At 36.2% G+C, this 24,382-nt stretch overlaps 2 protein-coding genes across 4 annotated transcripts; one reads left to right on the forward strand and one right to left on the reverse strand.

Annotated features, from left to right (window-relative positions):
• Nucleotides 1-1,622: 1,622 nt before the first annotated feature.
• hspb11 (heat shock protein family B (small) member 11) lies at nt 1,623-9,360 on the reverse strand. The gene is made up of 5 exons (XM_039735681.1): nt 9,104-9,360; nt 8,077-8,183; nt 3,058-3,126; nt 2,018-2,061; nt 1,623-1,873 (listed from the first exon to the last, which is right to left on the reverse strand). The coding sequence occupies exons 1-5, from the start codon at nt 9,193-9,195 to the stop codon at nt 1,763-1,765; spliced, it is 423 nt and encodes a 140-aa protein (XP_039591615.1). The 5' UTR covers nt 9,196-9,360; the 3' UTR covers nt 1,623-1,762.
• A 303-nt stretch (nt 9,361-9,663) lies between these two features.
• On the forward strand, nt 9,664-23,267 carry lrrc42 (leucine rich repeat containing 42). Of its 3 annotated transcripts, none has more exons than XM_039735577.1 (8): nt 9,664-10,092; nt 14,599-15,066; nt 15,266-15,397; nt 16,192-16,310; nt 16,636-16,724; nt 17,027-17,140; nt 22,192-22,276; nt 22,699-23,267. In XM_039735577.1, exons 1-8 carry the CDS (start codon nt 10,037-10,039, stop codon nt 22,989-22,991), a joined length of 1,356 nt encoding a protein of 451 aa, XP_039591511.1. In that variant the 5' UTR covers nt 9,664-10,036; the 3' UTR covers nt 22,992-23,267. The 3 variants fall into 3 exon arrangements, with proteins under 3 accessions (XP_039591511.1, XP_039591513.1, XP_039591514.1); XM_039735579.1 differs by lacking the exon at nt 9,664-10,092 and adding an exon at nt 10,186-10,260; XM_039735580.1 differs by lacking the exon at nt 9,664-10,092 and adding an exon at nt 10,190-10,269.
• Nucleotides 23,268-24,382: the final 1,115 nt, after the last annotated feature.

Consider the following 24,382-nt stretch of genomic DNA (forward strand, 5'->3'; position numbering starts at 1 on the left):
TAGGTAGGATATAGCGGGTTGGATAATGGATGGATGAATGAAATAACAGAACAGTGAAAGAGATAGAATACATTGTTTGGATTTAAAGTTTAAGTCAGAGACTTGTAGATTGCCTACGTCAGAATGAAAAGATTCCAAAAATGTGTTGCCATCAGGGAAAAAAAGTAGTGTTTCTTCCCAATGAAGAGCCGTATCCGTGAGAATTAAAAGATTCCAAAAATGATGTCACGGTACACATGCAGAGCAGGTTAGAGATAATGGAAGTACGAAAATTCGAAAGCATCAAAAAAGATAGTAAAGATCGCATTAATGCAAACAAATGGAAATTATTACTTGGTGAAATAACGGAACAGCGAAAAGAGATCGAATATATATATATATATATATATATATATATATATAATATATTGTTCAGTAGTGGGTTGGAAAATGACTGATTGACTGACTATATATATATATATATATATATATATATATATATATATATATATATATAGTCTATATACAGTATATATAAAGTTTGTGTTACAGCTACATATTATTGTCCATGATTTTGAAATGGGGTGTCTAATAAGGTCAGATAGGTGTGATGGTCAGGTAAATTTCCAGGCTTAACCCAAAACAGAGTCAAACATATGAGAGAAAATAATACTTTTCATTTCCATCCAGTTTTTGTAACATTCAATCTTGCAACAGACACAAAGGCAAAATATATTAGATTAACTGGTCCAAATGCCAAATTCTGCTTTATCAACGCTGGACTAGCAACAGAAAAATTCTATAGCAAGCCTTCAAAATATCTTATTGAATAGCAAAAATTCAGAATGCATGTTAATACTTTATGGCAGTGTTTTCCAACCTCGGTCCTGGGGGCACACTGTGGCTGCAGGTTTTTGTTCCAACCAGCTTCTGTTTTTAAATGGACCCCTGGGCTAATCAAGTTCTGTGTTTTGGGAACAATATAGAAATTAGAAAACTAAGTTTGCTAAAAAAATGTATACTGTATATATTAAAATGTACCAAGCAGTTATATGGGAATAGTGTATTTTTTCTTTTTAACAATATTTTCATTCTACTTTTCTAGGTGTTCTAAATGTTTAATTAATCCATTATTTACTAATTAGTGGGTCTGATGTTAAAGTAGTTGCAGCCTTTGATTATTCAGTGTTGTTTGCCATTGTGTCTGCTCTGCTCATTTTTAATTGTCATTAACAAGATACAACGAAGGGGAACAAGATACAGAGAAAGGGCAAAATATAATGAAATCGACAAAACAGAGTTAAGCATTCAAATCTACAGCAAAAGCAGAAATATTTCTAAATGTCTTATAAATGTAAAGATCATGCTGCTGTGCTTTTCTGAATGTAGAATAAAAGAAAAATAATACCAGCTAATTAAATGAGATCCATGTTATCAGATGTTGTCACTGATTAGGAATCTGGTTGGAACAAAAACCTGTAGCCATAGTGTGCCCCCAGGACCGAAGTTGGGAAACACTGCTTTATGGTGACTGCAAAGCTATTTATATTAATACCCCATTACATGATTAATACTCTGAAACCATATTAATTATTTTTAAAACAATTTTACATAATGCTGATAAAATTATTTCCCTAAAACTCTTAACACAGCTAATGAAATCTTTATTTTAATCCATGAAAAAGATCAGAAATTTACAACGAACATGCATATAAAAATGTATGACAGTCTATAATACAAAGCAGGATAAAGTATAGTAAGTTCTCATGTTATTTATTAAACTTCACATGTGATTTTCGTTTGTTCCTTCTACCATTACTCTGTGTACTGAAACAAAGTGGTCATATCCAGACTTAATGATAAATCGCAGGTGTGTTGCTCTTGTGCCACCAAGCTAAAAGAAAAAACATATCTTCATTAATCAATATTCAAAATGCATTGCACCATAAATAATGATTATCTACTGGACACCCACACACAGTATCTTGTTCATCATAACACCATAAATGAACAAGAAATTATAACAGTGAAAACTTACTGAAAAATCTTCTGACTGGAGTTGTCCTTCTGTCTGTTCAAATTCTGTCAAAAAGCATACATTCAAATACTAAATAGAGTATAATTTCATTCAGTGCCATCACAATAGCCATCTTCATAAAGTAATTGTTGTGCTTATGCATTATTAACAGTATGATAACAATTTTTATCTTTTCAACTGTATTTGATTTGTTTATACAAATCCAGTCAAAATACATTCCAAAGTAAAATACAATTATTTGTTAATTAAAACATTAATTTGTATTGCTATTTTCCAGGATATCAGTCAGGATTGATTAAAAAATTATTTTGGACTAATTAAATGCACAACTGAATAAATTAATAATTGACAAGCAAAACTACAATTGATAGTAATATGGCAAATATTCCTCCAGGTAACCCCATTTCCTCGCAAACCCCAAAGACAGGCACATTTGATTGATTGGTGATAAACTGGCCCAGTGTATATGTGAAGTTGCCTTCCACATCCCCAAAGACTTTCTTGAGAGTTTGAATAACAATTTCAAAACAGCCCTGTGATTAGCATGTCCTCCAATGATCTGGTAACCTGACCATTGCTGGTTCCTGCCTTACGCCCAATGCTACTGGAACAGGTTCATCTTAATACACCCTGAATTGGATCATGTTATGCTAAATTACTAAAATTGATCATTTTAGTTGCTAATCTACTTTAATTAAAAATATTCCAAATCATAATCTATTATTCTCAGTCCTACTTAATATGATTCAGGGATATGGAGAAGCAAAGACTACCAATCGACCAGATCATTAGAAACAATACTCAGGTAGACCTTCTAGTGATTATTTTTTTCTTTTTTCTATATGCTGTCCTGTACGTACTAGTCCAAATAAACACCATGTACATTTTACAATGCGCACCCAAAACTGAATGCTTCAAACCTACTCCAAATAATTGTGATTTTAATCAATGTGTTAGATTTAGTCCTTCCTTAAATAATATATACTATTCTGTTGAAGAATTCTTGTAAGAATTACTGGTAGTTTTATTTTTAATCTTACCTTTTTCTAACACTTTCTCGAAATCTGTTGTATCTGGAGAACTGCATTTGTCAATTCGTAGACTCTGAACTGGAAGGTAAGAACAGTATTTGTTAAAAAAATCACACTTCTAAGGAAGAGATGAAGACACTGGAGACTGTTGCTTTGAACAGAGTGGCTTGGTCTGTTCATTTGCATGCTGCTGCCCTGACCATCACTGGAAAAGACAATATAAAGTGAAATTACATTGGAGCATATTTACTAAATGTGGATATAACCACATGCATTTATGTCATTTTTGTTTGCAATACAGCATTTTAGTCATTTATTTTTCAAACTGGTTATTCCAAATCTAGAAAATGTAGAGGGGCCTACTATAGCAGCACCAGGCACATTTGCGGATGGGATGCAGTCTACTACAGGGCTCCCTCAATCACAAAGCCACCCTGGCCAGTTACTGTTGCTAATTAACCTATTATAAACACCCTAGAAGAAAACTGGGGCATCTAGAGAAGCTCAGAGAATACAGAAACACCATACAAACGAAGTCCTGTCCAATATTTAAACATACAACTCTGGAGCAGAGGAGAACCAATGCAAACCATTTGCTTTTCAATTGCATGAAAATCATATATTAGACAAAAGTATAGCAGTTGTTTCAATGGGAGTGTGCCAAATAGAGGAAGAGAGAGAGAGAGAGAGGTTGAGGGCATGCACTGATACAGTGCATTGCTGCACCAACCACACAGCGAAACACTTCAGGATCCCAAATTAGGACCCGAACACAGCCATGCAATGGGTGACACCTCAGCACCACACTAGTTTGAATGGAATGGAACAGTGTGAGGTTTTTTTTAACAGTGGCTGGAGTGCCAATCATGCCACCAACCCTTGAGCTTCCCCTACAAGTTGGAGGACCTGATTGCAAGGCTGGATGCAGGTTAATGCCATACCCAGGATGGAGGACCAACTAGAACACTTATACTTAGGTATTTTGCCAAAATAAAAAAAAGTGACACAGTGGCGTAGTGTTTAATGCTGCTGCCATACAGTTCCAAAGTCCTGATTTTGTGTTGCAGTCCACATGCTCTACCTTAATGTATGGAGATGTTCTCACACATTAGTGTGTGGCTTTCTGAGAGATGCCCTGCATTCTCTGGCACAGCCTTAGGATGTGTGCATTAGGTTAATTGGTGACTTTAAATGGGCTCAGTGCAGGAGAGTGTACATGTTTGTGTGACCTGTACTGGAAAGGAATCCTATCCTGGGTTGGTGCTCACATTCTACTAAATGCTGCTAGGATAGATACCACTTCATTATATCCTGGATTGTATAAGTGGATTATAAAATACACGGATGGGTAATTCTTAGAATATTTGATAAAAAAAATTTGATCATTTTCCAAATAATGAATAGCATAACAACAGCTATGTTAAATAATTTTTTGCATCTATGGTTTGTTATAAAACCTGACTGGAACTAGTCAAGAATAAAATGCTTATTCAAGTAATCATTTAACTACTTACAGTGGGATGCAAAAGTTTGGGCAACCTTGTTAATAGTCATTATTTTCCTGTATAAATCGTTGGTTGTTACGATAAAAAATGTCAGTTAAATATATCATATAGGAGGCACACACAGTGATATTTGAGAAGTGAAATGAAGTTTATTGGATTTACAGAAAGTGTGCAATAATTGTTCAAACAAAATCAGGCAGGTGCATAAATTTGGGCACCGTTGTCATTTTATTGATTCCAAAACTTTTAGAACTAATTATTGGAACTCAAATTGGCTTGGTAAGCTCAGTGACCCCTGACCTACATACACATGTGAATCCTATAATGAGAAAGAGTATTTAAGGGGGTCAATTGTAAGTTTCCCTCCTCCTTGAATTTTCTCTGAAGAGTAGCAACATGGGGGTCACAAAACAACTCTCAAATGACCTGAAGACAAAGATTGTTCACCATCATGGTTTAGGGAAGGAGACAGAAAGCTGTCCCAGAGATTTAAGCTGTCTGTTTCCACAGTTAGGAACATATTGAGGAAATGGAAGACCACAGGCTCAGTTCAAGTTAAGGCTCGAAGTGGCAGACCAAGAAAGATTTTGGATAGACAGAAGTGACGAATGGGGAGAACAGTCAGAGTCAAGCTGCGCTGGGGCTGGATCTTTCAACAAGACAACGACCCGAAACACTGCTCAAAATCCACTAAGGCATTCATGCAGAGGAACAAGTACAACGTTCTGGAATGGCCATCTCAGTCCCCAGACCTGAATATAATTGAAAATCTGTGGTGTGAGTTAAAGAGAGCTGTCCATGCTCGGAAGCCATCAAACCTGAATGAACTAGAGATGTTTTGTGAAGAGGAAAGGTCCAAAATACCTTCAACCACAATCCAGACTCTCATTGGAACCTACAGGAAGCATTTAGAGGCTGTAATTTCTGCAAAAGGCGGATCTACTAAATATTGATTTCATTTCTTTTTTGTGGTGCCCAAATTTATGCACCTGCCTGATTTTGTTTGAACAATTATTGCACACTTTCTGTAAATCCAATAAACTTCATTTAACTTCTCAAATATCACTGTGTGTGTCTCCTATATAATATATTTAACTGACATTTTTTATCGTAACAACCAACGATTTATACAGGAAAATAATGACTATTAACAAGGTTGCCCAAACTTTTGCATCCTACTGTAACTATTACCTTTTCTAGAACTTTGCTTAAAGGCTGGTTAGAAATTGGTTTAAAGTTGTCAAAGACAGAGGAGTCAAGATTATTTCCCTTGAGCAGCGGTTTAACAACTGCAGACTTTAGACAGTCAAGAAGGATCCCCGTATCTAATGATGAATCGACTATGTCAAGTAAACTATAAATTAGTATATCAGAGACTTGTTTAAAAAAGCCTGTTGGCACTGGGTCAAGGACGCAGGTGGAGGGCTTCAGATGAGAAATTATTCTACGTAGTTTGGGTAAATCTATTCCAGTGAAAGAATTTAACTTGTGTAAATGGTCATGCTGGTATTCAATTAGTTTAACTTTAGAGGGATGGACTATATTATTTCTAATATAATTTATTTTGTGTTTAAAAAAATACAGCAAAAAGCCTCACAAGTTTCACTAGTAGTTTTTAGGAGACATTCCATTGAGTGAGCTGGGTTTTGAAGATGATCAATAGTTGAGAATAAAACTCTTGGATTACCAGCATTTATAATTTTAGAGAAATAGTTCTGCCTCTCAAGGCATACTGTTATTGTATTCAGTTATATTTGTCTTAAATATTTCGTAGTGGATGATCAGTTTAGTTTTTCTCCATTTACGTTTAGCACTCCTGCATGTTCTCTTTAAATCAGACGCTCTTTGGGTCTTCAAAGGTATGATAGTGCTGGAGGATTTCTTAACTGTCTTTTCACGGGCCACTATGTATGGGCTGTACCTCTTGAATTAGCGTTAAAAGTATTCCAACTTTCTGTTTACACTACTAGCATCATTAAGGTAAGCACTACAGATGGACTGATTGCTTAGAATATTAGCAAACACTGAAGCTGCAAATGTTTCAAATAATGTTATTAATACTACATTTCTCACTAGTTGTAGTTATGAGTATTTCTACATTAAGTAATATGCAAAAGTGATCCAACATACCAATATCCACAACCTGCCTCACAACCACTTTTAATCCATTTGAAATGACTAAATCTAGTGTATTCTCCCTTATGTGTGGGCTGGCTGACATGCTGATTCAGATCAAAGGAATGCAGTAAATTCGGGAAATCTGTTGCCTTCTGGTCAAACTGGCTATCATTAAAATTGAAATCGCCTACAATTAGGAATCTGTCATAGTTAGTTATTATTATAGATAATAAGTCTGAGAATTCCTCAATAAAAGATGCATTGTTTTTAGGAGGTCTGTAAACAGTCACTACACAAGACTGGGACACTCCTTGAATAACAACAGCAAGATACTCGAAAGACATAAAGCTGCCAAAACCGGCATTTTTACAGTTTAATTGGCTAGAGTAAAATACTCACTAAACCGCCGCATTTTTGTCTTGGCAAACTGAATGAACAAAACTGTAATTCGGAGGTGCTGCTTCAATTAACACTGTGGTACCACCAAAGCTTAGCCACTTTTCACTTAGTGAAAGAAATTCTATTTTCCTATTACTGATAAGATCATTAGTGTAAAAACACCACTCAAGAATTTACTCATAGGGCCAATTTAAAATTGCCAAGTAAAACAATATGCATATCTACTGGCATTGGGAACTAAACCTGAGTACCTGAAGAAAACCCCACTCAACATAAAGATGCAAAACCCAGAATGTAATCTGAACCCAGTACTCTGGGGGTGTAAGAGAGGAGTATGAACAATTATATCCCTCCCTCATGTATATTTCATTGTTAGTTATTATATACATTAATCCATTATTTAAATATGTATTTTCCTTAAAACAGATATGTATACATTTCTAGCATTGTACTTGGAGATGTGTTCTATCAACAATTCAAACCTGTAATATGCATTAAATGAAACAAAAAGGAAATATTTAAATGTACAATGAAAAATAACAAGAAAGAAGGAAATATACCGGCTTAGGCTGAGCCTATCCCAGAGGTACTGGTTCCAAAGCTGGAACTAGCAATTGATGGGTTGCCAGTTCATCACAAGCTAGACACATGCAGTGGGCCCAACTTCAGTTGGCTAATCCACCTTTTTGCATTTTTTAAAATTTCATGGAAAAAGGAATACTTGGAGCGAAGGTGCCTTAATATAATTGAATGACAACTACACACATAAAGTGAAAGTGACAGAATCAAACCCAGGTTCCTTCAGCAGTGAGACCACATAAGTAGTTACTTCAGTGCTGTGCTACTATATGTAACACAAAAACATCTAAATATATATCGGACAGTCAATTTCACATTCTGTTTTAAGCGTGCCACCGTTTCTGCTTCTTTGTACTCTCTGCAATACTGGAAACAGAGGAAGACAATGGAACCTAACCAATTAACGCAAATAGTGTATATGTCTTACCATTGTAACTCTGGATAGTGACTAAAGTGACTTTAATGAGGTTTGAAAAACGAATTATAAATTCTTGAGGGTACATTCCAGTTGAAATCCAAAATGTATCAGTTCTTCTGTGAGGGGGAAAAAAATAAAAAATTGTAAATACACAGTTAAAAAGGAAGTTAATAATGTCTCTTCTTGTCTTTATAAATGGATAAATAAAACCATTTACATTGGTTTGATTCTTTAACTTTACATTATTTATAATTTTGTAAACATACAGGCTATTTTTGATTATGAAAAACCTACTAAAGTTTTAGAGAGGATAAACACCACGGATGTTCTACTGAATTAGCACAAGTGTGCCTATCAGCCTGATTTTTCATTACTGCACCACTGAAAGTATCCTTACTTGTGACCTCACCCTGTATACAATAACACAAGGAGAACATGCAAATTCCACGCAGACAGTGGCCAAGAAGGAAGGAAGGAAATCTGGACTCTAGTGCTGTAAGGTAGCAATCACTGTGCCAACCTTATAAACTATACCATACCATTTTCGAAGCCCGTTTAATCCTGAACAAAGTCATGGTTGGAGGTGGGGCGACGGTTTTAGGTCTGAAGCCTATCCCAGCAAGCACTGGGATCAAAGCAGGAGTAAACCCTGGACAGGGTACCAGTCCATCGCAAGTGGAATAAACACGCACACACACTTGGACCAATTTTAGCGTCACCAATTCACCTAACCTATACAGGCTGCTTAATTCTAAAATATGTTACACCTTTTACAAAGGCTGATTTACTTGTCATTTTGTGAACTATTTTGAAACACCACTAGTTTTAAAAGAAGTATATTCTCTCAAAGAAACAGTGTACAGAGAGGCATGTTTTGATTTTGCCTACCATATTTTACTTACAGCAATAATCCTAGTACCAGTAACCTATACATATTATAAACATGTCTGTCTATAAGGCATTACGTTCAGAAAGGCGTCATAAAATAAAGGCAAAATGCTTTCGTTATAACAACACTGTGCTGTACCTTCCTTACCCGTCAATTATATTTTCAGGAGGATGATTCTCATCACTTGATGTGGCTAAAACTACTTGAGCTCCCGAAGAACTCAAAGCAGCATCGATCATATCTGCAAATAACACTTAACGAAACCTGAAACTGAAACAAGTGAATTAAAAGTTCGTAGATTTATTTCTGTTTCATGGATACAACACTTCTGCAAGTTCCTGTCACAGAACGCTATTACGCGCGTTGCCAAGCAGCCACTGGGTGTAACTAGTGAGCGGCTCTAAAGCAGGGTGTCCAGTTGAAATATTTCCGACACGCAGCCTAAGGCTCAGCAGTGTTGGTTCCTCTCGATATTTTTATTGTGAGACACTTTTTTGACAATAGAAAAGTGTTTTGTTTAATTAATAACAACTCATCACATTCCGTTATACACACATCGGAACATATGACCATTTTAAGTGAAGTGATATTATGTGTAACGTTTTGATTGTCTATGCTTACTCGACCTTTACTAACCAACGTATTTTGAGATAACTACGACTCAAATGCGTTCTATGATGGTGCAGTGGTTAGCGCTTCTACTTCGTGCCTTCAGTCCTGTGTTGATTTTGCACGCACTCTCAAAGATTGTGTGAAATTTGGCTGGTTAGTCTAGTTTGCTTGTCACATACAAAGAGATGTTTTCTTATTCAGACAGGCAATTTGAAATTAGACCGATACGACTGAGTGTTTGTTATGTGCTCTCCAGGGCCCTGACCTGAGTAAAAGGGTTAGAAAATGGGCAGTTGTGCCAGGGCAGTAATCTGGAGGTGTACTTTAAAAAAATGAGAATTATGAGCCACAGATTAGCATTCCGGTCAGGTTTGATTCCTACTTTCCAAGAATTGTCACCAGGATTGCCAATCTTGCAGACTGATCTTCGTGTGTCATTTTGTTGCTCTGTATAAACTTAACAGTCGAATGAATGGAATCAAAGCAATGACGGACGACAGGAACTCTAAGGATCAGTTCCACAGGTAAGACTTTGGGGTTACTTCTAGGCTGCGTCTGCATGTTTCTTCTCGAACAATATTTGTAGATGCACACTATTCCTTCTTTCCCCCCGCCCCGCGCGCCTCTCGCGCTGGGGTTCATTGGTCGGAGTTTCTTTTTGGGAATGGGACTGTGCGGCAGATGAAGCCTCGGTAAGAAAGGTTGGTTTAGTGTTCTTTGAAAATATAATTTGTTAAAGCTTGATAGGCTAAAGTTGTTGGCAAATTGTCCAGTCACAATGCGCACAATACTGAATGGTCATTTCTTACTGCTTCTAATTTTAGATATGTTATGAAAGCCTGTAATCAGAATTAAGGATATAATTTGCAAATTGAAAAATACTAAATAAATAGAGCAGTTTGCTGTTGTATTCTTCATAGTTACTTTATTAAACTAAATATGCAAACTTAAGCTAATAAATCATTTTAAAATTTTCTGTTATAGTTTGGATAAAAAAAAAAAATGTTATTTTGGTCAATTCGTCCTAGGACTGAGCAAGTCCTATAGGACAATTATAAAATGAGGACAAAGGTTGATTCGTGTTACTCATTCATCTATTTACATTTTGGTTAACAACACCCCCCGACATATTAAGCGATTTCGTTAAACTGTTCCACTTATGGTATGATATATGACAGTAGTTCCGTGGAGTATACCCGTTAATTAAGTACATTCTGCATTTGCAAGGTCATGTAACGATCCGAGCATCTTTTTTTGGGGGGGTCAGCTGTAGGATGTACCGCAAAAGAGGCTAGTGGACGTTTGGGGGTTAAAGCCCAGTGTGTAGATGAGTTCAAAACTACCTCAGAAACAGAAAGTAAAGAGTTACAGTGAAAGGAGCTTCTCCGAATTAGGCAATGCTAAAACTGGTGTTACCGATAAATCAGTAATCAGGGCCGTTGTTTGTTTTAATTTCCATAAATTATATAAATAAAAATACAAAAAAAAACTTCTTATGACAGTTGATGATGCTGTATGAGATATCAGCAGCCTCTTGTGTAATTTACTGTTTTTTTTGTTTATTAAATTAAATACTATTGGACCAGTCACCCTTGATCAAATACCTTTGTTGTTTTCTCAAAAAATTGCAATTGATTTCCCTTGTGTTAATAATGTTTATTTATATACATGTTATCAGTCATTTCTTAAATAATTACTTCCATTAATTTACCCACAGTACATCCAAAGTTTACTGGCCTATATTGGAACTTTTGCTAGCTTTCAGTCATTGAAAGCTTCCCCAATGTGCAGTGATTTAATATACAGTCAGGTCATGTGTGCACTCACTAACTTCTTTAAACATTTGAGGATTCATATTATCTGGTTCCATCAATTTATTTGATTTCAGCCTTTTTAATTGTTGTAGCATTTTTGTCTCTGCTATATCCATGTCACTAGTACCTCCTCATAGTCATTGTAAATTACTGGAAGGTTATCAATTTCTAAGCAAAAATGCAAAAACTTAAGAAAAATATAAATATACAGCATTTGAAATTTAATTTCTGTATTTTTAATTTCATCCTTAAATTACTTTACATTTCACCTCTTATTTTGATAGTTCTTTTTACTGCTGAAACTAGCCAAACTCTGATTCTAGAGTCATGTATTACAGAGAAGTCAGCTAATTTTAAAGAATATTCAAAAAGAAGGGGAAATGGACCTGAAATAGTGAAGATGTTAGTTTGGAAAAATTATTGCTTCTTCTAGAATTTAACATTGTAGTGTGATTACTACTGACTGACAGTTGTATGCTGTGCTCATTGCTGGCAGCAGCCAAACCGATTAAGTGCAAATTCTATTTTCCACGCTGACATTCAGTTTAGTGCACTCATATGTGTAATGTGTTCACTTATATAGAGTTTGCTGTATATGAATGCATACTGTACATTGGGGCACGATGCTGGCATTAATGGTCTTGTACATGTTACATATGTGCTTTTTGGTGCCTTTTTCTTTTGCAACTTTTTCTTAGCTTATTATTTCTTAGCTTAGCTTCTTATTCATCCACTGGAGGTTTCTTTTAAATTTCCCAGTGTTTAAGAAATGTAAGCATTAATGTTCAATGCATTGAACACAGTGTGCCATGCTAAAAATATAGCATTTTTAGTTTTAATACTGTATGCACATTCTGCCAAAACACAGTTAAACTTATTTTTATTAAGATCACTGTATCATAATGATTTGGTTAATTCTACCCCTCAAATCTTATCCTGCTTTTGTACAGAATAAAGATTTAGACAGATGCTTATATTCATAATCACTGATTGCATAAAATCCACTCCCTGTGCTCTGTTATTTGTTCTTCCACTAAATTTTGTTCCTCCATTACTATTACATTCTTTCAGAAACTTCGTTTTTGATCTTTTTAATAAGTTGAATTTTGACATTGTTAGTTATATGCATTGCAGAGTCTGCATTACTTTTCCAATGATAAGCCTGTCACTGAAATCCATGCATCTTTACTAACATGTACTTTATCTCATATTTAAAGCAGACTCTTATTTTAATCCTCCTTATGTAACTGTCCTCATGTTTTAATTTGTGTCTTTTATAAATATTCATTTATATTATATTATAGCACTTAACTATGTTTCTATTACTGCTATAACATCATATTTACTTTATTTGCAACTACATACAACTCAATGCGTTGTTTTTTTATTTTTAATACTACCGTGATAAAGACAAATTTTTTATATATGATACTGGTCATATTTTCAAAGTTACCTTTTACACTTGTATTATTGTTACTATTTGTTCTTGCCCATAAACATTTATATTTATCCTGTTCTAAATGTCCTTTCCCCCTCCCCTTCCCTTGTTTAAACCATCTTCAACTAACCTTCCCACACACACACCTTCTCAGTGTATCAGTGTCTTTCATATGTAACCATTCTTGGTAGTAAAAGTCCTATATGTTCCAAACGGCACCCCAGTATGCCATAAACCTGTACCCCTCTGTCCTACACCAGAATCTGAGTCATGTGTTAACCCTGCAAATCTCTTCAATCCTGCCTTGGCATGTGGCACAAGCAGAACTTCAGAGAAGACCAACTTGTGTCTTCTGCTCCTGAGCTTAGCAACCAGCTTTTTAAATTTGGATCACTGAACTAGAAGCCTAACTTTGTCACTTGTTACAAAATGTCAGTGTCAACTGGATCCACCCTGATTCTTCCGAGGAACCAATGCACAAACCCAAATACATGTAAGGGACTTCCGCTTGAACACCTGGAAGACAACAGAACACATTAGATTAGTGTGTCACTCCCTCTAATAACTTAATTTTCCACTATCATTACTTTCTACATGGACTTAGAAGAGATCCATTGGGGCTTCCCATCAATGTCCACCACCTCCAAGTTACCAGAGTTACTGTTCAGGTTCTCTAGGTATTGAAAATGGTTAAATACCTCAAGTCTGTGGTGGATGCAACTGGACAGGGTATATGTCTTACCTAGTGCTTATGTCTGTCCGTAACCTGTTTTCACCTGTCTGGACTGGTTCTGTACCTCTTTATGGGCACACAATGTCTCCTTAAAGGACACCTGTACAAAATCCTCCCACCCTGTACTACAATGAAAGCTAGCTCAGTCCTACTTAAGTTCAGCAGTTCTAATCTTGAGATGATGGATTCGCTGACATCTCTCACGGATGTAGGTCTTTGGAAGCAGGCTTCCACATAGTCCAGTATCATTAAAGAATGGTTTTGCATTTGCCTAATACTTAAATTTATTTGAATGAAAGGGTTTAAACCTTTCAAAATAAAAAAAAAAAATTAAATACAATTTGAAAGAAGCCTCAGTAGCTGTTTTATAGCCACTAACTTTGACTAAGCGCTTGTATCACTTCTTAAAATTCTATGTCATGCCTGGGACTTTGCCCCTCTGCCCCGGTGTATTTTTTACCTTATCTGAGTTACTCTATCTGCAGTGTTGAAACTTTCAAATACTTCTAGACCTTCATCTGCTCCTATACTTTTTTCTTTTTTCTGCTTAATATTGCCACTAGTCTTCTTTTATTTTAAACATAGCATCCTTGACGCATTGTAAGGTGAACATAATTAAATCCAAAATGTACGTATGAGTGGGGTCTTGTCCAGGACTGGTTTATGTCTTATGCTTAAGGATTCCTGAAGTAGGCCCAGCTCTCACAGTTCTGGGCAGCATCAGGGGTTGTAGAAAAATAAATCCCCAATTGTAAGTCTTGAATATAGAAATAAATATAGAAACTCTAAATTAAGAGAGTTCAGTTACAAATACAAAATGTTTATTATGCTGGAATGTAAATAAACAACACTTGTTTATGATGAATTCACTTGTCAGCACATCTGAGTGTCCAAAAGAGAATTCCTTGGTGAATGTTGTTTTATAATAAGTCTTGGTGATTTATTCCGAAGTTAAAAGTTCTGAGGTGTTTTTTTTTTTTTTTTTAAATTTTGCTATTAATTAAAAGTAAACTTTTAAAATGTGTTGTTTTTTTTTCTACACTAGGATGTTTTCTTCCATTAAGGAGTTGGATAATGGCCCAGTTTATATACGGGAAAATGGAAAATTACATTTAGTCTCTGGTACTGGAAATTTCTCAAATGAAAGTCAGAACATCAGTAAAAAGCCTCTTCGACTTTTTCAAAAAGGTTTTTCTGTCACTTTGGGACTTGATGATGGAGACAGAAGTGCTGGATCTGAGAGAAAAGATCACTTCATTTTTGTCTACACCAAAGAAGGAAACCTGCGTTACACTGCAAAGAAACTCTTCGATATTTCATTGGCATTTATAGCAGAACATGTTCAGCACATTGATTCCCTTATAGGGTTTCCTGAGCAAGTGGCTAAAAAATTATTTTTTGCTGTTGAAGAAAGACAGAAATTTGTTGATCCAAATGTGGCCACAAAAGCATTGTATTTGTTTAACGAAGCCTATGGGGAACTAATGCTGAAATCTCTTTGTTTAAGAAATGGGTAAGTTTCACTTACATGAATGTTAATTAAGATTAAATTTATTTTATTAATTAAATTTTTTTTATATATATGGCTTATGCTAGTGTTAAATTGTCCCTTCATTCAGTGTTATAACCAACACTAGTTTAAAAAAAAAAAAAAAGATTTTATACTGTTGCAAAGGGTATCTGTTAACTCTTTCTTTATGTACTGTACATAGATATCTCCTTCTTTCTGAGAAACTGCAGGAAATCAAATCCTTTCAGGGTTTGTCATGCCTGGATCTTTCCAGCTGTAAACTTGGGGATGACCATGATTTTCTTGACCATCTAACCTCTGACAACTTGACCAGGTAACATTAGGATGTTTCAAAGTATATATTATGACATTTGTATAAAGCTAAAAATAATGTTTTTAAGCAGTAGACAATATCCGTTTTATAAGTTGTTTGATACTTTTGTTCCTCGAAATAGCTTGAGTTTGCATCTTTTTTTTAAATGTGTGCTTCATGGTTTTCAAATGCTGTCTTCTTAAAGAGTAATTGATGTTGAAAGAAAATTCAATCTGTAGTTTGTTTATGTCAAGGTAGTGTTAAAGGAATGGATCTTTTGACACTGATCCTGTACATCTGATGACCGTGAACAAAAAAGGCAGTATAAAATAACCGACATTACATGTGTCAGTTTGCTGAAGATGTGTGCAACAATATTGTATTAATTATCAGATGCACAGCAGCCAAAAGTCAGTTACTTTCTCACCCAGCTTTTTTGAATTCACAACCCTTGTACAGGAATAGAACACTTTCCTTTTGTAATCTACTTCGGGAACATCAGTTTTTGTGATTTTCTGTCACAAGCCTAGTAACATCCTTTCTGTAAAAGGTTACTAGTGGATGGAAATAGCAAATTAACATTTTTGAGAATGTGACAAGGAGATAACTTGACACATCTTCAGACAGAGAAAGCCTTAGCTAAATAAAAGCATACCTTCCAAAAATAAACAATATCTGTGGCACAGTGTTACTATGTAAAAAGTTCACCCTTAATTACCACATTTGTACATGCTATCGCATTTTGTCTTTGTGTAGGTTATTAAAAGGAGTTTATTTCTGTTAACAAACTGGCTTTCTGTTATACTGTTCTGCAGTCTTCTACATCTGTCACTTCAGGACAACTGCTTGTCAGACAGAGGCTTGCGTAAGTTGACTGCACCAGTGAGAGTGATGAAACGAGGGCTAAATAATCTGAAAGTGTTAAACTTGTCTTGTGAGTATTATACTGTTCAAGAATGTGTACATGAACAATATGAGATATTCCTAAATCTATTTATGATCATATTTATAAAAATATTAATAACTATATTAATTTCTATAAAACATATTTTACAGTTACACTGAATAAAAAAATGGAAATGCAAACAGCAAAAGTAAACACACAATTGTTTCCATACCCTTTTTTGTAAAGTATATATTTTTTGGTAGAGCTCAATGTTTAATAAAGTTAAAAGCATTGAGCAAAAAAATAATAGAAGCAGGGCATTTTCAGTGTATTAATGGTAATTAAGGGAAATATTCATTTTTTTATTCTATAGGCAACCCTCATATCAGTGAAGAAGGAGTTGGATATATCTGTTGTTTTAAAAAACTGAATTCACTGGATATCACTGGAACAGCTGCCAAGGTAAACACACTGAGTATAAACAATTACTTACTTGAGGAGTAATAAAATTCATGTAAACAGTAAATTATCTACAGCTGATTCTCTTGAATTCGTAGAATCTAAACTTGCTGTCTCATGTTTTTGTATCTGTTGTAGGTTTTGGCATCCTTTTAATCCCAACCTAGGATAATCAAATAAAACACAATGGATGTCCAATATTTATCTTAATGATTATTTCATTCACAAGTTAATGTTTTAAATGTTGGAAATAATGCAAAGCAATGAAGATTTTGCTTTGATGAGAGATCTCTTTTTGTTCTTAGATGTGCATATCTTTAATGACATTGCTTCAGTCTCAGCTGGGCTTGCTTGCTGTTGAAGTAGCATTGGAAGAATTTTCACATGAAAAATGCAAAACAGAAGGTTGGGCAGAGCAAGTAAGTTAGAGAAGCCTCGTGGCATATAAGATAGCACTGTGCACTTTTTTTTTTGCAGCTCAAAAATCTTGGATTGAATTCCTTGACTTGGTCAGCCATGGCTGAGTATGCTTTTTCTCCTAGTGTTTACTTTTGTTTTCTCGCAGTATGTTGGTTTCTTTCCATGTTCTAAAGTTGTGCTGGCTATATTTATTGACAATTCTAAATTGACCTGGTGTGAATTAGTGTGTGTGTGCGATTCTGTCTTGCCTCAAGTTGGTGTCTCATCTATAGTTAACTGCATTCTTGTGCATGACGCTAACTAGATGAAATCATACTGTCTGCAAACTTGTAATGGTAAAATGTGGTGGAGAATTTGCATATACCAAGTTGAAATACAGGGTGGGCCATTTATATGGATACACCTTAATAAAATGGGAATGGTTGGTGATATTAACTTCCTGTTTGTGGCACATTAGTATATGTGAGGGGAAACTTTTCAAGATGGGTGGTGACCATGGTGGCCATTTGAAGTCGGCCATTTTGGATCCAACTTTTGTTTTTCAATAGGAAGAGGGTCATGTGACACATCAAACTTAGTGGGAATTTCACAAGAAAAAAATGGTGTGCTTGGTTTTAACGTAACTTTATTCTTTCATGAGTTATTTACAAGTTTCTGACCACTTATAAAATGTGTTCAATGTGCTGCCCATTGTGTTGGATTGTCAATGCAACCCTCTTCTCCCACTCTTCACACACTGATAGCAACACCACAGGAGAAATGCTAGCACAGGCTTCCAGTATCCGTAGTTTCAGGTGCTGCACATCTCGTATCTTCACAGCATAGACAATTGCCTTCAGATGACCCCAAAGATAAAAGTCTAAGGGGGTCAGATCGGGAGACCTTGGGGCCATTCAACTGGCCCACGACCAATCCACTTTCCAGGAAACTGTTCATCTAGGAATGCTCGGACCTGACACCCATAATGTGGTGGTGCACCATCTTGCTGGAAAAACTCAGGGAACGTGCCAGCTTCAGTGCATAAAGAGGGAAACACATCATCATGTAGCAATTTCGCATATCCAGTGGCCTTGAGGTTTCCATTGATGAAGAATGGCCCCACTATCTTTGTACCCCATATACCACACCATACCATCAATTTTTTTGTTCCAACAGTCTTGGAGGGATCTATCCAATGTGGGTTAGTGTCAGACCAATAGCGGTGGTTTTGTTTGTTAACTTCACCATTCACATAAAAATCACTGAACAAAATCTTCTGCGTAAACTGAGGGTCCTGTTCCAATTTTGTTTTGCCCATTCTGCAAATTCAGTGCCGATCTGGGTCATCCTCGTTGAGATGCTGCAGTAGCTGGAGTTTGTAAGGGTGCCATTTGTGAGTAGCTAATATCCCCGAAGGGATGTTCGACTAATGCCACTCTCCAGTGACATGCGGCGAGTGCTACGCTGTGGGCTCTTGCTGAATGAAGCTAGGACAGCCACTGATGTTTCTTCATTAGTGACAGTTTTCATGCGTCCACATTTTGGCAAATCCAACACTGAACCAGTTTCACGAAACTTAGCAAGCAGTTTGCTAACTGTAGCATGGGAGATGGGTGGTCTCGTAGGGTGTCTTGCATTGAAATCTGCTGCAATGACCCGGTTACTGCGTTCACCAGACATCAACACAATTTCTATCCGCTCCTCACGTGTTAACCTCTGCGACATGTCAATGGCTGTAAACAAAGAGAAACTTGTAAATAACTCATGAAAGAATAAAGTTACGTTAAAACCAAGCACACCATTGTTTTTCTTGTGAAATTCCCAATAAGTTTGATGTGTCACATGACCCTCTTCCTATTGAAAAACAAAAGTTGGATCCAAAATGGCCGACTTCCAAATGGCCACCATGGTCACCACCCATCTTGAAAAGTTTCCCCTCACATATACTAATGTGCCACAAACAGGAAGTTAATATCACCAACCATTCCCATTTTATTAAGGTGTATCCATATAAATGGCCCACCCTGTATATTCCTTTGCTGTATTATTTTATTTTTCAGAATAGCTTTTTAATTTGAAAAGAGTTGGGTTAGGAAAATAGGACTTAAATATGAACTATAGTTTGAGCTTTCCTTGAATATTCTATGTATTCCCTTTCATATTTTTGTATTTGTTCCACTGTTAAATACTATCATAAATTATATTAGGAAAAGAGTGACTCCGTAGTGAGCTGTGAGGAGATATTTTTCTTGTGCTTGCACATGTACTGATAAGGCTTTCTTCCACCATCTCAAAGACATGCAGATCATTTGATTGATGATTCAGGTTAGCCAGTACTGTATTAATGAGTATGAAAGTCAGCGTTAAGGACAACAGTCTGCAAATAAAAAGTAGTCGTGAAAACTGATAAAAATGAATTTAAAGATGAACATCATTTATTACAATAAGTCTGATGAAGCTTGCCACACATGACAACACTGACTAAAAGGATAAAGCAATGGCCTTAAGTAAATTAGGTTAATTTACATAACATGGTCGGGAAACATCTCAGTTTTCACTAATCAAAATACAAATACAGGCAGTCCCTGGGTTATGTACGAGATAGGGACTGTAGGTTTGTACTTAAGTTGAATTTGTATGTAAGTCAGAACAGGTACATTATTTTAATAAATGCTATTGTTGACCGACTGTAACCAAGTGCTCTGCCAATGAATGATGGAGTTTCACCTCTCTCTGACCTTTTTATTATTTCTACTTTATTTTCAATGGTGATGGTTTTTCTCTTCTTTACTGTATCACCAGCACTTGCATCAGATTTGTGTTTCAGAGACATTGTTGAAGGGTGAAGACAAAAGGTTAAGATGAGCTCTTCTGCACAACACTGTCCACGCTATCTCAGCAGGAAGGCACCCGTCAACACGTCTGATGTACTGACAAGAGACAATTTCCTGCTATGTGCGTAACAGTACAAGCAGGCTTGCTATTGAGAATGAATGGGGGCGGTGAGGGGAGGTTCATCACTTGCCCACCACACAGTCCCCTCCACTACAATATGGTGCCTGCAGCATCCACCCACCGAGAACGAACACGGTGCGGCCAAAGGTGGGTAGTGAATTGCCCAACCCCAATTCAACAGGCAGCCATCCGAGGTACACTACAATGCTACCCCCGCTGCCCCATTCACCCTCAATGGCCTCCGTTCAGCCACAACTGGGTCACCTACCCCTCTCTCTTCTGTTTGTTTTTCTGGTTTCTTTGTGGTGGTGGCCTGCACCACCTCCACCTTCTCAAAGCTTCATGATGCTCCAACAATGATGGATGGATTAAAAAGCAGAAGTCTACGTGACCATCATCATCAAGTCCTTCAGTGAGAACCCTAAATCCACAGAGGACTGTTTCATTTATGTTAGGTAGAATGCCCAGAGGGGACTGGGCAGTCTAATGGTCTGGAATCCCTACAGATTTTATTTTTTTTCCAGCCGTCTGGAGTTTTTTCTGTCCCCTGGCCATTGGACCTTACTCTTATTCTATGTTAATTAATGTTGACTTATTTTGTTTTCTTACTGTGTCTTTTATTTTTCTATTCTTTATTATGTAAAGCACTTTGAGCTACTGTTTGTATGAAAATGTGCTATATAAATAAATGTTGTTGTTGAAACTCCCCCCTCCGCTCCATCCAGCCTGCGTCCAGTCAGGACCAGTAGCTGCGGCAGCGTAGTGGCCAGGCAGCGAACCATCGTCCTGCACACGAGCGATAGCTGTGCCTCCGGTGACTATGGACCCCTCCAGCCACCGCTTGCAGCATCCCCAGGCCAAAGATGACGAAGCAGCAGTTACTGAGGTGCATGCATCGCAACTGCATCCTCGTTCATAAGTCGTAGGTCGGATGTCCGTAACCTGGGGACTGCCTGTACATAGTATATTCTTATAACACACCTTATGTCTAAAAATTATCTAAAGGTCCCAAACAGATTAAAAGACCTTAGTATACACACAGTTACCTCAAATTCAACAAGAAAACTTTATTATTTGTAACAGAAACATGTAAAGAACAAGACTACAGTAGGAAATACAGTAGGAAAGACATGTCTGGCGTCCACAGCTGCACTGATGTTAATTTAGTACATGTCCTTCGTGTGACATGTGTTGAAACAGTCACCATCACAAAGGCTGATGTTGCAATAGGGACAGTACATGTGTGTTTTTGTTTTTTTTTTTGCACACATTATTTTTTTCTGTTGTTTGCACATGGGAAGGTAGAATGTCAGTGTATGATCTACATGGACGCCACATCCTAAGTGATATTGTAGGTTACTGTAGTGCAAAGCTTAGTGATTTACACATTTCCCCTGACACAAACATTGACGGTTGTTGTATTATCAACAGTGCTTAGGGGTTTATTGTCTTTCTTGGCTTTCCACTTGATCACAATCATTTTGCCTTTTCCCCCAACACCTATTTGCACCACATTGAACCTTCAGGTGACCGAATTCACCAGGCATATCACAGTGATTTGGTCAACCAATGCCCTATGCATTAGTACCATTATCCGTGTCAACGTCTGATGACCCATTCCCATTGTCATCACTATCGCTTGATTCAACTAATGGTTCTGCATCAGTTTGATCTAAAACTGGCTTTACAGCTTCTTGTTTACACACTGTGGTGTTTTAGTTCATGGCTCTGCCCCACTCATAAATAGTGAGTTACCATACAGTGGCAAAATGCATTTGGTAACTTGTTCAGGACACAATAGGTACAGAATATTTTACTTACACTGCAAAGGCACTCCCAGAGCACTCATAAATTCACAATAAAAGAAGAAAAAGCACAAGAATGCACTTTTGGGATTTTCTGCAACAGTTACTTTGTCTTGTGATTGGCATTCCGTCTACTGTTTAGGTACTGGTTCTAAGTACCTTGGCCCCAGTACCCAATGCTCCAGTGCTGCCAGGTAGGCCCTGGCTCTTCATAAATCTTGATTTGAGTAATGTTGGTGTAAAATATCAATGGATATTAAGAACTATTTTAACTAAAGTAAATGCAGTAATGTTATATATTCTATTTTCAGGTGGTGTTACAGTGGAACAATATTGTGTCTGAATCTACAAATTCTAAACAAATACCAGAGACAAGAAGAATTGCACAACGCTTCTGTAAGGAGTAAAATCATTTACAAAAATATATGCTATAATGAGCTTTGACAGTTGTTTGAGAATGTTTGTTTTTTTTTATTTTCAGAAGGGCTAACATTTTAGTGTACAGCTTTATACCCAGTTACAATATCCTAAAATGCCCATCCCAGTTTGTACTAAACAGCTGACTTTAAGTGTTCAGTTCTTGAGTTTGTGAACATTCTGATATACAGGTATTTGGGCAAAATGGTCATAAATTAAGAAATCACTGAGAATCTATTTACTCTTTGAATGCAAAAATACAGTATCTGTACAATATATTTAATATGGTACTTTGCAGTATTATTCAGCATGGGATTGGTTATAAAAAAATGAAAAATGGTCCATTTTGTTTATTTAATTGATTAATTATGCATTCTGTGTATTTATGTATTTTGCACTAGATGGCACAGACAAGACACTTAAATCAAAACTTGAACAATTTTCTTTGGAACTCGCACACAAAGAAACAGCCAGCCAAAATAAAATGCAGTTCTGGAAAGCACCTTTACAAACCTTAAAAACCCCAGTACAGGAGAAAGAAAAACACACAAAAACCAAAACTGACAAAACCCTGAACAACAAAAAAAGAAGTTTAGAGAATGAGGTATGTCAGAATAATGAAGTGACGCATAGAAAACGTCTGTGTAATGTTAAGATAACATCAGAGGATTGGGAATTGTTAAATAGCTATTAAATGTACAAGTGGAAAAGGTAACCATTTTGCTATTATTCTTGTACAATTAGAATGGTTAAATGAATTAACATTTCAAAAATATATGCTGTGGAATATCATTTCATTTATGATGGAAGGTTTCCTTTTACAGAACCCTTCAGCTTCTGATTAGTAGATAATAATGTTTACTATGTTATGGTGGTCGAAACTTGTAATGCAATTCTGTATAAATTACAACACATTTAAACATATTGCTTAGTTTGGAAGTGTTAATTAATTTTGTACTATGACACCTGTTGATTTGTTATTTTTTTGATAAAATAAAAAGTATTTTTGTATAATAAAGGTTTGCTTTTTAACTACACAAACCCTGTTAAAATTTGATTACATAAGTTCATTTATAAATTAATTTCATATAATTGCGCATGAGTGGCAACAAATTGGAGCATTATTATTGCAATTAAATTGTTGACTTGATGTTTGTAAATTGGGTTGGTTGATACATAAAGACTGTCCTCTAATTTAAGGACTTTTCACTAAACTAAAATAAAATCACACCATAGCTGACAAATGCAGTTTGTAGTGAGTGAAGGCTAGAGAAATTGTGTAGCCATAAAATGCAGGTGAACAGTTTTTGATAGCTTCATACGCCTCTAAATATTTTTCCTAACTTTTTTGTGTGAAAGAGATCTTTTAGCAAAAATCCACAAACAGTACAGACTGAATTTAGTCATAGTATTCTATGCAATTCTGTGTTAATATGCTTAAAAATAATAACCCTTTCCAATTCTGAACTCAGATATACAGTACATTAAATGAAAACTAATTACTGTAAGTAAAAAGATTAGTTTACAAAAATACAGAATAATTATAGCAAACAAACTGTCATTAACACCTTCCAAGAAAGAAAGCGCCTGATTGGCATTGATTTCCAGGTATCCTTTGGCATTCAAATGCTACTTTAATTGAATCAAGGGACACAACATGACAAGACGGCACCATGATGCTGCATCATCTACATTTTTGACACCTGTTGGAATGGACCCATGGGCATCTGATTTTGGCCGCCTCTCCCCTCAGTATGACCCGAGGAAGATTTTTCCAGTCCTGCGGCATCCAGTATGTATAACCTTAGTCCACTGCAGAGCACTCTATTTGTTCACCTGCAGAAGTTTAACAGCCACCATACCCCACCCTGTGACAAGGTGCAGGGTGTGCTTGCTCATGTAAAGCTATAACGACTTTTTTCAAAAACTTATTTTTGAGAAGAGGACCAGAGTTGGTTGGGTATTTTTGGTTGGAGATAAACTTCTGATATATTTGAGAGACTGTTGGGTCTGAAAATCCCAGCAGAGTTGGGACAGCTAATGCTGGCATGGCTGCTCAAAGTCACTGAAACCTTTGGTCTTGTC

This window comes from Polypterus senegalus, chromosome 14, assembly GCF_016835505.1.
Source record: "Polypterus senegalus isolate Bchr_013 chromosome 14, ASM1683550v1, whole genome shotgun sequence".
Classification (NCBI taxonomy): Eukaryota; Metazoa; Chordata; class Cladistia; order Polypteriformes; family Polypteridae; genus Polypterus; species Polypterus senegalus.

Excerpts from the sequence above, each read along its gene's own strand:
- hspb11 (XM_039735681.1), bottom strand. The coding sequence starts at position 9,195 with ATGATCGATGCTGCTTTGAGTTCTTCGGGAGCTCAAGTAGTTTTAGCC. Across the intron at positions 8,184-9,103 it reads CCTGAAAATATAATTGACGG|AAGAACTGATACATTTTGGA; the intron begins GTAAGGAAGGTA and ends TCCCCCTCACAG. Across the intron at positions 2,062-3,057 it reads CGAGAAAGTGTTAGAAAAAG|AATTTGAACAGACAGAAGGA; the intron begins GTAAGATTAAAA and ends GCTTTTTGACAG.
- lrrc42 (XM_039735577.1), top strand. The coding sequence starts at position 10,037 with ATGAATGGAATCAAAGCAATGACGGACGACAGGAACTCTAAGGATCAG. Across the intron at positions 15,067-15,265 it reads TCTCTTTGTTTAAGAAATGG|ATATCTCCTTCTTTCTGAGA; the intron begins GTAAGTTTCACT and ends TACTGTACATAG. Across the intron at positions 15,398-16,191 it reads ACCTCTGACAACTTGACCAG|TCTTCTACATCTGTCACTTC; the intron begins GTAACATTAGGA and ends ACTGTTCTGCAG.